The 12,396-nt window shown below is 43.1% G+C and overlaps 1 protein-coding gene across 1 annotated transcript in view; it reads right to left on the bottom strand.

The window, feature by feature from the left end:
• LOC110530992 (semaphorin-6B-like) overlaps positions 1–12,396 on the bottom strand; it is a 69,028-nt gene that overhangs the window by 2,892 nt on the left and 53,740 nt on the right. The window contains exons 7-16 of the mRNA XM_036986337.1: positions 12,267–12,357; positions 11,725–11,844; positions 7,642–7,730; positions 7,246–7,463; positions 6,931–7,062; positions 6,685–6,834; positions 6,266–6,445; positions 5,439–5,579; positions 5,278–5,355; positions 5,136–5,194 (exon numbers count right to left, since the gene is read on the bottom strand). Of these exons, the coding sequence (XP_036842232.1) occupies positions 5,136–5,194; positions 5,278–5,355; positions 5,439–5,579; positions 6,266–6,445; positions 6,685–6,834; positions 6,931–7,062; positions 7,246–7,463; positions 7,642–7,730; positions 11,725–11,844; positions 12,267–12,357 (1,258 nt within the window). The remainder of the gene's footprint in view (positions 1–5,135; positions 5,195–5,277; positions 5,356–5,438; positions 5,580–6,265; positions 6,446–6,684; positions 6,835–6,930; positions 7,063–7,245; positions 7,464–7,641; positions 7,731–11,724; positions 11,845–12,266; positions 12,358–12,396) is intronic.

Here is a 12,396-nt window from a genome sequence, read left to right as displayed (position 1 = left end):
TCTCTCCACTTTTGTTATTGTCACATTTTTAGATGTTTCATCCTTCAGAACCTAAACATTATTTGCCTGATGTCAAGGATTATATTGCTATATTGTATTACCCAAGAGCTTAATCTTATTCTCTATTACCGTAATCTACCATAACATTTCATAACGGCAACAGATAAGCATCACCTTTCCTTTGTCCTTAACCAGTGTTTTCTCCAGCACAGCCTTGGGGTTCTGCTGGCTGGGCTGAAAGCTGCACTAGTCATCAGTAAAGAGGGGAAGACAATAAAACAGACCAACTCTTCTCAGTGTTCCCATTCTGTAATAAGGAGGGCTCTGGGCAAGCCAGTGAGTTTCTCCCTAAAACACGTCATATATTTCAGTTAATGATTTCCACCACTCGAATCACTCCCATCTGCACAGACACAGCACATGTCTGTCCTGGACCTAGTTCTGGTTCTATGCTTTCACCACTCTCCATTAAACAGCCCAACTCTGCAGTAAACAGGCCTATATCCGGCTTAGATCCGGCTTAGAACAGATCAGGTTTTAAAGAGTGATAAATAACACATGAGATTGCAATGTTCTGGCAAAGGAATGTATTAATTGCAGGTTAGAGGTTATAGATTCATGATAGATATTATAGATGGGATATTATGGACTTTGGAACAGATTGCAGGTTCTATAAAATAGATGAGGTTGTAATGTTCTGGAACAAGAACACCCCCCAGATTATAGATCTGTGATAAAACAGATTAGATTGCAGTGTATAATTGGAGTTGGAACAGATTGCAGGTCCTGGAACAGTTTGCTGATGAAAAGCAGAGACATCCTAATTGAGACAGAGACAGATTTTAGGAGTGTTTGTTAGGAGCCCATAAACGTATCAAAGTTAAAGACGTTCTCTTATGGCCTGCCAGAAGCTCAGTTTTGAGCACTGTGCACAGAGTTTGGTCCTCATTTCTGTTTTGTACATATTTTTCTGGCAAGTACTTGTCAAACTGTAGCAGACAGTCGTTGACAGCAGAACGCTGTTTCAGAATAAGTCTCAGTCCCGTGGGCTTTAATTCGCTGATCAAGACGTTCGCTCCTTTGTCAACCAATCAAAATGCATTTATTGTCATGCTGGGAGGCTTCTGACAGACACTAATCTTAGGAGAGGGAATTCAAAGCCCTGACATTTCACACTAGCTAATCCCATTACTGACGGACTGAAAAACATTGCAATTTTCTGTCACCACTGTAAATGCAAATACAATACACACATAAACACAAACAACCAATATAAATTAACGGTATGTAGAATTATTGTGATAGGTTGGAGTCATTAAAACTCGTTTTTCAATCACTACACAAATGTCTTGTTAACAAACTATGCTTTTGGCAAGTCAGTTTTTCCAACAATTGTTTACAGATTATTTCACTTAGAATTTACTGTATCACATTTCCAGTGGGTCAGAAGTTTACATACACTAAGTTGACTGTGCCTTTAAACAGCTTGGAAAATTCCAGCTTGACCCAAGTTAAACAATTTAAAGGCAATGCTACCAAATACTAATTGGAGTGTGTGTAAACTTCTGACCCACTTCTGACCCACTGGGAATGTGATGAAAGAAATAAAAGCTGAAATAAATCATTTTCTCTACTATTATTCTGACATTTCACGTTCTTAAAATAAAGTGGTGATCCTAACTGACCTAAGACAGGCAATTTTTACCAGCATTAATTGTCAGGAATTGTGAAAAACTGAGTTTAAACGTATTTGGCTAAAGTGTATGTAAACTTCCAACTTCAACTGTATGTGCACTGGGGATGTGATTGGGTTTTTAATTGATGACACGACAAAGAAAAACGGTACCTTGCAAAAACAAACATTTTAATTAAATATGTTGCCATAGACATTCCCTTACATCAGCATTTGAATTTGTTCAATGTGCATTAAAGGGAAATGTCAACTTCATATTCACCATCTGCAGCACCACCCCAACATTAACATATGTGATAATTGTGCATTATTTAGGTTTTAAGTGTTTCCAATGACATCATTGGTGTGCATCATGTGATTTTAACGAATTATGAGAAAGCATTTGCGCGGCAGGTAGCCTAGTGGTTAGAGCGTTGGACTTGTAAACGAAAGGTTGCAAGATTGATCAAATCCCCGAGCTAACAAGGTACAAATCTGTTGTTCTGCCCCTGAACAAGGCAGTTAACCTACTGTTCCTAGGCCTTCATTAAAAATAAGAATTTGTTCATAACTGACTTGCCTAGTTAAATAAAGGTAAATAAAATAATGAATTGCCTACTAGTTGTCTACTAATTGGTTGATGATGTCATTGAAAACACTTATCTTCCTCTATCTTTTAAATATAAAACAAAGAAACAGCCATTATCAAATATGTTGATGTTAGGGTAGTGCTGGAGATGATGAAAGTGTAGTTTTGAAATGACCCTTTAACATCTGTCGCAAACTCTTGCAATGCATGATTATACACTAGGAGGAGCATGATTATGCACTAGGAGGAGCATGATTATACACTAGGAGGAGCATGATTATGCACTAGGTGGAGCATGATTATACACTAGGTGGAGCATGATTATACACTAGGTGGAGCATGATTATACACTAGGAGGAGCATTATTATGCACTAGGAGGAGCATGATTATGCACTAGGTGGAGCATGATTATACACTAGGTGGAGCATGATTATACACTAGGAGGAGCATGATTATGCACTAGGTGGAGCATGATTATGCACTAGGTGGAGCATGATTATACACTAGGAGGAGCATGATTATGCACTAGGAGGAGCATGATTATGCACTAGGTGGAGCATGATTATACACTAGGTGGAGCATGATTATACACTAGGTGGAGCATGATTATACACTAGGAGGAGCATGATTATACACTAGGAGGAGCATGATTATGCACTAGGTGGAGCATGATTATACACTAGGTGGAGCATGATTATGCACTAGGTGGAGCATGATTATACACTAGGAGGAGCATGATTATGCACTAGGCGGAGCATGATTATACACTAGGAGGAGCATGATTATGCACTAGGTGGAGCATGATTATACACTAGGAGGAGCATGATTATGCACTAGGTGGAGCATGATTATACACTAGGCGGAGCATGATTATGCACTAGGTGGAGCATGATTATACACTAGGCGGAGCATGATTATACACTAGGAGGAGCATGATTATGCACTAGGTGGAGCATGATTATACACTAGGCGGAGCATGATTATGCACTAGGTGGAGCATGATTATACACTAGGCGGAGCATGATTATGCACTAGGTGGAGCATGATTATACACTAGGTGGAGCATGATTATGCACTAGGTGGAGCATGATTATACACTAGGTGGAGCATGATTATGCACTAGGTGGAGCATGATTATGCACTAGGCGGAGCATGATTATGCACTAGGTGGAGCATGATTATACACTAGGTGGAGCATGATTATGCACTAGGCGGAGCATGATTATACACTAGGTGGAGCATGATTATGCACTAGGCGGAGCATGATTATGCACTAGGTGGAGCATGGTTATGTCACTAGGTGGAGCATGATTATACACTAGGTGGAGCATGATTATGCACTAGGTGGAGCATGGTTATGTCACTAGGTGGAGCATGATTATACACTAGGTGGAGCATGATTATGCACTAGGTGGAGCATGGTTATGTCACTAGGTGGAGCATGATTATACACTAGGTGGAGCATGGTTATGTCACTAGGTGGAGCATGGTTATGTCACTAGGTGGAGCATGATTATACACTAGGTGGAGCATGATTATGCACTAGGCGGAGCATGATTATGCACTAGGTGGAGCATGATTATGCACTAGGCGGAGCATGATTATACACTAGGTGGAGCATGATTATGCACTAGGCGGAGCATGATTATGCACTAGGTGGAGCATGATTATGCACTAGGCGGAGCATGATTATACACTAGGCGGAGCATGGTTATGTCACTAGGTGGCGCATGTTAATGCCACCAGGCGGAGCATGGTTATACACTAGGTGGAGCATGATTATGCACTAGGTGGAGCATGATAATGCCACTAGGCGGAGCATGGTTATACACTAGGTGGAGCATGATTATGCACTAGGTGGAGCATGGTAATGCCACTAAGTGGAGAATGATTATGCCACTAGGTGGAGCATGTTAATGCCACTAGGTGGAGCATGGTTATACACTAGGTGAAGCATGATTATGCACTAGGTGGAACATGGTAGTGCCACTAGGTGGAGAATGATAATGGCCCTAGGTGGAGCATGGTAATGCCACTAGGTGGAGAATGATAATGCACTAGGTGGAGCATGATGATGCACTAGGTGGAGCATGGTAATGCCACTAGGCGGAGCACGATTATGCTATTAGGTGGAGCATGGTAATGCCACTAGGTGGAGCATGATAATGCCACTAGGCGGAGCATGATTATGCTATTAGGTGGAACATGATAATGCCACTAGGTGGAGCATGATTATGTTATTAGGAGGAGCATGGTAATGCCACTAGGCGGAGCATGATTATGCTATTAGGTGGAGTATGGTAATGCTATTAGGCGGAGCATGGTAATGCCACTAGGTGGAGCATGATAATGCCACTAGGCGGAGCATGATTATGCTATTAGGTGGAACATGATAATGCCACTAGGTGGAGCATGATTATGTTATTAGGAGGAGCATGGTAATGCCACTAGGCGGAGCATGATTATGCTATTAGGTGGAGTATGGTAATGCTATTATGAGGAACATGATAATGCCACTAGGCAGAGCATGATAATGCCACTAGGTGGAGCATGATAATGCCACTAGGTGGAGCATGGTAATGCCACTAGGTGGAGCATGGTGATGCCACTCGGTGGAGCATGGTAATGCCACTAGGCAGAGCATGATAATGCCACTAGGTGGAGCATGGTAATGCCACTAGGTGGAGCATGATAATGCCACTAGGTGGAGCATGGTGATGCCACTCGGTGGAGCATGGTAATGCTATTAGGTGGAGCATGATAATGCCACTAGGTGGAGCATGGTAATGCCACTAGGTGGAGCATGGTAATGCTATTAGGTGGAGTTGAATGAAAGAAAGAACAGAGCTACAGGGTAAAGGCAAGGTACCTACCATCACAGTCTCCAAGATGGGAGAAGTTGCCGTACTCACTGTCTTGTTGAAAAGGAAGCCTGTAATAGAACAAACATAACAGATTATCAGACTGACATATACAGTTCAACAGACAATCAATTGGATGAAGCTACAGTCTCACCGTGTGCCTGGTCTGAGGAAGGAGCAGGTGCTGCCTCTGGTCCAGCCACAGTAGGGATCTCGGGAGGTCAGACAGCTCCTATACACACACACACACATGGAGATCTGATCAGCCTGATGGAGATGGTTGAGATGGTCTGTGTGTGTGTGTGTTTTACTCACTTCATACAGCGTGAGTGTAGGTGGCAGCGTGCTGTGGGCAGTCTGACCAGACAGGAAGTGAAGGCCAGCAGCAGAGTGTGACTTGGACGATCCAGAGACAGAAACAACAACTGTCTGGCCTGGACCGAGTCCTCTCCACATCTAGAGACAGAGAGAGGGATGGAGATGGAGAGGGATAGATGGATGGATGGATGGATGGATGAAAGGAGAGAGGGATGGAAGGAAGGAGAGAGGGGTGGAAGGAGAGAGGAAAGAGGGAGGGAGAGAGCGGGAGAGAGGCAGTGAGAGAGAGAGAGAGAGAGAGAGAGAGAGGGAGGGAGGGGGGGGAGGGAGGGAGGGAGAGAGTGGGGAGGGAGAGAGGGGGGAGGGAGAGGGAGGGACAGGAGGGAGGGAAGGAGAGAGGGAGATGGGGTGGGATAGATTGAGGGAGGAGGAGGGATTGAAGGAGAAAGGGGGAGAGGGATGGAAGGAAAGAGGGAGGGAGGGATAGAGAGATAGAGGGAGAGAGGGAGGGAGAGAGGGATAGAGGGAGAGGTGGAGGGGGAGAGATAAAGGAAGGAGAGAGGGTGAGAGGGATGAAGGAGAGATAGAGACAGATACAGAGAGACAGAGAAAAAGAGATCCTTATAGTATTTTCATTGATTTCTATTGTTACAACAGAGAAATGTAGGGATTCACATCAGGGTGATCACATCAGAGAGACTTTGAAAACAATGCAGCAACAAGCATTGTGAGTAGAACAGTTAATTTCCTCAATAATGGCCTGACAAAACACCGGACTGCAGCGAACACAAGGGATCGTGGCCAAACTCCCTTCCTGTACTCACTTCTCAGGGTTGAATCCCTCCACCTCCTCCAGAAACACACTGCTGTGTGTGGGAGAGTTTTCTCCGCTGGGGAGGATGAGGAATTTCAGGACGGTCCCTCGCGTGGAGCCCAGGAACAACACTGTATGGTTCCTATGGGGACCAGCCTCTGTGTCCACCACCATTGCGGTCAACTGGTACCTGGAGAGCGAGACCGACGGAGAGAGAGAAATTGAGAGAGAGAGAGAGAGAGAGAGAGAGAGAGAGAGAGAGAGAGAGAGAGAGAGAGAGAGAGAGAGAGAGAGAGAGAGAGAGAGAGAGAGAGAAAGAGAGAGAGGGAGGGAGGGAGGGAGGGAGGGAGGGAGGGAGGGGAGCTCAATTTCAGAACGTAGGGCAAACAGTGAAAAATCAGTGGTAGCCATGGGTATCCTTAGCCATACCTGCCCATAGTCTTGACAACCCAAGGTCTGTGCCCAACCAAGGGTATGGTCTCGTCCATCAAGGGATGAGTCTTTACAAAGTTCAGCACTTCATCCGGCAGAGACTTAGATGAGCTGAAAGGAGACCCCTGCACCGCACAGCCACCCGGCCTACAGAGAGAGGAGACGGTCCAAAAAAGGATCAGAATCAGGAAGAACCAGTCAGTTACACAATCAATATCAGTACAAGTCCAATGTACTGCATACCTGGGTTTGGGCACAAGCTCATCAGGCACGGGTGTCCAGATGGATTCTGGAGATTTCTGCTCCTTGAATCTTCCCTCAAACACCCTGGCTAACTGCTGCATGTCAAACACACAGACTGCAGACCCTGGGATACTGAGAGAGAGAGAGAGAGAGAGAGAGAGAGAGAGAGAGAGAGAGAGAGAGAGAGAGAGAGAGAGAGATGAAGGAGGGAGGAGGGATGGAAAGAGGGTAAGATGATTAAATACGTATCAGAAAATGGGGGGGGGGGGGTGCATTCATGTATGATTGGGTGAGTGTGTACACGTGTGTGTGTACCTGTTGGGTGGTGTCGAGAACAGTCCCAGTATGACGTCTCTGCCGTTCATGTTGAGTATGGGGCTGGTGGCGTGGAGCAGGTTGAAATAGAAGTGGGAGTCTCCTGGGACAGAACAGTTCAGTCTGGCCTTCAGGAACGATGTCCACTGTTTCTCCAACACCCTCTGAGAGCCCCCCATGTCCCCTTTGCACACCCGCGCCACACGAGATACCATCACCTGCACACACACACACAATAAGAGGCAATGCACTGTATAATGTGCAAATCCCATGGATTCTGTCCACCTTATCCCCTCAAGGAGGTGGAATTCTGTTTGTGTGTGTGTGTGTGTGTGTGTGTGTGTGTGTGTGTGTGTGTGTGTGTGTGTGCGTGCGTGCGTGCGTGCGTGTGTGTACCTTCTCTAGGTGATGAAACTCCATGGCCATTTCTCTGAAGAAGAAGTAGACGTGAGGCCCCCACTCAACTGCACTCACAAAGAAGGGTTCTGAGAGACAGAACAGGGATATGCCGTTACACACACATACACGCACGCACATACAAACCGTTACACACGGACACACACACACCCCTTCCACACATATTACAGATGAATCCCTCAGGGAGCGCACCAACACAGCTCCATATTTACACCTCTGTACCAGCAAGCAGCACATCAATATGGTCGCCGCTCTCTGGGGTCAGCCATTAAGCATTCATGTCCTGTTTAATTTATCATCAGTGCCAAGGACAGAGCAGTTATTTATTCATCTCTGTCTCTGTCTCTGACCTCCAGGGTTCCACACCATGTTTTACTCTGAAGGAGATTTTATGTCCTAGATCCGTTGGTCTTGTCCTCTCTGATTTGACAGAAAACAGTACATCTAACCTAGCACCTACAGCAGGGTTCACCAACTGGCAGGCTGCAGGCCGAATTTGGCCACTGGGTGGTTTTTATTTACATGTTTTATTAAAATAATAATAAACATTGTTGGACATAAAATACTGTATAAACACCAGGAAATCTTTTCCCATGTATTCCCACGCATAATAGACAGAGACATATAGTACAGTGCCTTAAGAAAGTATTCATACCCCTTGACTTTTTCCTCATTTTCTTGATTAAATTTAGATTAGTTATTTTTGTCACTGGTCTACACAAAATTCACCCAACTTATTGTGGGAAGCTACCCGAAACGTTTGACCGAAGTTAAACTATTTAAAGGCAATGCTACCAATGTTAAAGTGGAATCATATTTTCATACATTTTCTAAAATTAATTATGAAATTAAATGAAAATCTGAAATGTCTTGAGTGAATAAGTATTGAACCCCTTTGTTATGTTAACCTTACATAAGTTCAGGAATAAAAATGTGCTTAACAAGTCACATAATAAATTGCATGGGCTCACTCTGTGTGTAATAATAGTGTTTAACATGATTTTTGAATGACTACCTCATCTCTGTACTCCTCTTTGAGCAGTGCATTTCAACCACAGATAAAACCGCAAAGACCAGGGAGGTTTTCCAGTGCCTCACAATGAAGAGAAGCTACTGATAGATGGGTCAAAATAATAAAGCAGACATTGAATATTCCTTTGAGCATGGTGAAGTTATTAATTGCATAAAGATACAGGCGTCCTTCCTAACTCAGTTGCCGGAGAGGAAGGAAACCGCTCAGGGAACTCAGCAAGAGGCCAATGGTGACTTTAAAACGGTTACAGAGTTGAATGGCTGTGATAGGAGAAAAATGAGGATGGATCAACAACATTGTAGTTACTCCACACTGCTAACCTAAATTACAGAGTGAAAAGAAGGAAGCTTGAACAGAAAAAAAGAATTCAAAAACATGCATCATGTTAGCAACAAGGCACTAAAGTAATACTTCAAAAAAATGTGGCAAAGCAGGTAGCTTTTTCTACTGAATACAAAGGTTTATGTTTGGGGGAAATCCAAGAGAAACCCTGGTTCACTCTGCTTTCCTCCAGACACTGGGAGATGAATTCACCTTTCAGCAGGACAATAACCTAAAACACAAGGCCAAATATACCTTGGCGTTCCTTACCAAGAAGACACTGAATATTCCTGAGTGGTAGTTTTGACTTAAATCTGCTTGAAAATCTATGGCAAGACCTGAAAATGGTTGTCTAGCAATGATCAACAACCAATTTTAAAGAACTTTAAGAATTTGAAATGAATAATTGGCAAATGTTTGGCACATTCCAGGTGTAAAAAGCCCTTAGAGATTTACCCAGAAAAACATACAGCTGTAATCTCTGCTAAAGGTGCTTCTACAAAATATTGACTCAGGGATGTGAATACTTATAGTTGAAGTCGGAAGTTTACATACACTTAGGTTGGAGTCATTAAAACAAATTTTTCAACCACTACATAAATGTCTTGTTAACAATCTATAGTTTTGGCAAGTCGATTAGGACATCTACTTTCTGCATGACACAAGTAATTCTTCCAACAATTGTTTACAGACAGATTATTTCATTTATAATTCACTGTATCACAATTCCAGTGGGTCAGAAGTTTACTGTGCATTTAAACAGCTTGGAATTGGAATTCCAGAAAATGATGTCATGGCTTTAGAAGCTTCTGATAGGTTAATTGACATCGTTTGAGTAAATTGGAGGTGTACCTGTGGATGTATTTCAAGGCCAACCTTCAAACCCAGTGCCTCTTTGCTTGACATCATGGGAAAATCAAAAGAAATCAGCCAAGACCTCAGAAAAAAAATTGTAGCCCTCCACCAGTCTAGTTCATAAATGGGAGCAATTTCCAAACACCTGAAGGTACCACGGTCATCTGTACAAACAATAGTACGCAAGTATAAACTCTGTGGGACCACGCGGCCATCATACCGCTCAGGAAGGAGACGCGTTCTTTCTACTAGAGATTAACGTACTTTGGTGCGAAAAGTGCAAATAAATCCCAGAACAACAGCAAAGGACCTTGTGAAGATGCTGGAAAATGCTGGAAACAGGTACAAAGGTATCTATGTCCACAGTAAAACGAGTCCTATATCGACATAACCTGAAAGGACGCTCAGCAAGGAAGAAGCCACTGCTCCAAAACCGACATAAAAAAGCCAGACTACGGTTTTGCAGCTGCACATGGGGACAAAGATTGTACTTTTGGAGAAATGTCCTCTGTTTTGATGAAACAAAAATAGAACTGTTGGCCATAATGACCATCGCTATGTTTGAAGGAAAAAGGGGGAGGCTTGCAAGCCAAAAAACGCCATCCCAACCGTGAAGCACACTGTGGCAGCATCATGTTGTGTGGGTGCATTGCTGCAGGAGGGACTGGTGCACTTCACAAAATAGATGACATCATGAGGAAGGACAATTATGTGGATATATTGAAGCAACATCTCAAGACATCAGTCTGGAAGTTAAAGCTTGGTCGCAAATGGGTCTTCCAAATGGACAGTGACCCCAAGCATACTTCCAAAGTTGTGGCAAAATGGCTTAAGGACAACAAAGGCAAGATGTTGGAGTGGCCATCACCAAGCCCTGATCTCAATCCTATAGAAAATGTGTGGGCAGAACTGAAAAAGCTTGTGCGAGCAAGGAGGCCTACAAACCTGACTCAGTTACAACAGCTCTGTCAGGAGGAATGGGCCAACATTCACCCAACTTATTGTGGGAAGCTTGTGGAAGGCTACCCGAAAAGTTTGACCCAAGTTAAACTAATTAAAGGCAACGCTGCCAAATACTAATTGAGTGTATGTACACTTCTGATCCACTGGGAATGTGATGAAAGAAATAAAAGCTGAAATAAATACTTCTCTCTACTATTATTCTGACATTTCAAAATCTTAAAATAAAGTGGTGATCCTAACTGACCTAAGACAGGGAATTTTTACCAGGATTAAATGTCAGGAATTGTAAAAAACTAAGTTTAAAGGTATTTGGCTAAGGTGTATGTAAACTTTCGACTTCAACTGTATGTAAATTAGATGTTTATGTAATTAATTTTCTATTATTTTGCTAACATTTCTAAAACATGCTTTCACTTTATTGTGTATTGTGTGTAGATGAGAGAATCTTTTTTTGAATTCAGACAGTAACACAACATAAAGTGGAATTAACACAACAAAATGTGGAATAAGTCAAGAGGTATGAATACTTTCTGAAGGCACTGTATGTGATCATATACAAATGTAAGCAAGGTTTGAAATTATTATGTTTTTGTCAGAAATTATATCTGTTTGGCCTTCTTGAGGTGAATTTGCAATCTACATTTTTTATTTTATTATGTTCCGGCCCCCCAACCATCCACTCAAGAAACAATTGGCCCGCAGCTGAAGTATAGCTAGTCCATACAGCTTTAATGTATCCACTCTTAGGATATAAGGATTTAGATAGGAAAGGTAGAGTGGTTGGGTTAGCCCGCAGTGTTTATGTGATCTTAGCAAACATTGGGAGTTCTTCACCTGTGGAGAAGTGTTCGGCCCATTCACTCACATGCAAGCACGTCATCTCAGTGTACCTCTGAACCATTTGGAGTCGTGTTTGACAGTGCGAAGAGCGGGGCTGTCGCCTAGGCTACGATAGATCACAGCATCAATCGCCAGGAAGTCTGTTACAGTACCAGTGAAGAGACTGCCCTCTGATAGAGAGAGAAAGAGAGAAATAGAGAGACAGAGAGAGAAAGAGAGAGACAGAGAGAACAAGAGAGAGAGAAAGAGAGAAAGAAAGAGAGAGAGAGAGCAAGAGAGAGAGACAGAGAGACACACAGAGAAAGAGACAGAGAGAGCAAGAGAGAGAGAGACAAAGAGCAAGAGAGAGTGACATACAGACACACAGATAGTGAGACAGAGATAGAAAGAGAGAACACACAGAACATGTATTTATCCTGAGTACAAGCACAGTCAAGTTCCTCCTCACAGCTCCAGTCTAGATTGATTTTCCATCTGAATGATTTCCCCTGAACATTACAGTCCTAGTAAAAATACCTATGTCATTACTTCCTGATATATTGAAAAATAATGAGAGTTAGAAAGAAAGAAAGAAAGAAAGAAACTACTGTACCTGCGAACAGAGCCACGTTGGCGTGTCTGGGGTCATACGGGCAACGAGCCATCCCACTGACCGTCTCTCCCACCATCTCCAAAGAGTCTCTCTGTAACACACACAATTGTCCATATGAACACGTACACAC

The sequence above is a fragment of the Oncorhynchus mykiss genome, chromosome 8 (assembly GCF_013265735.2).
Source record: "Oncorhynchus mykiss isolate Arlee chromosome 8, USDA_OmykA_1.1, whole genome shotgun sequence".
Classification (NCBI taxonomy): Eukaryota; Metazoa; Chordata; class Actinopteri; order Salmoniformes; family Salmonidae; genus Oncorhynchus; species Oncorhynchus mykiss.
Note: the sequence above shows the minus strand (reverse complement) of the source record. Positions and strands in the feature narration are given on the sequence as shown.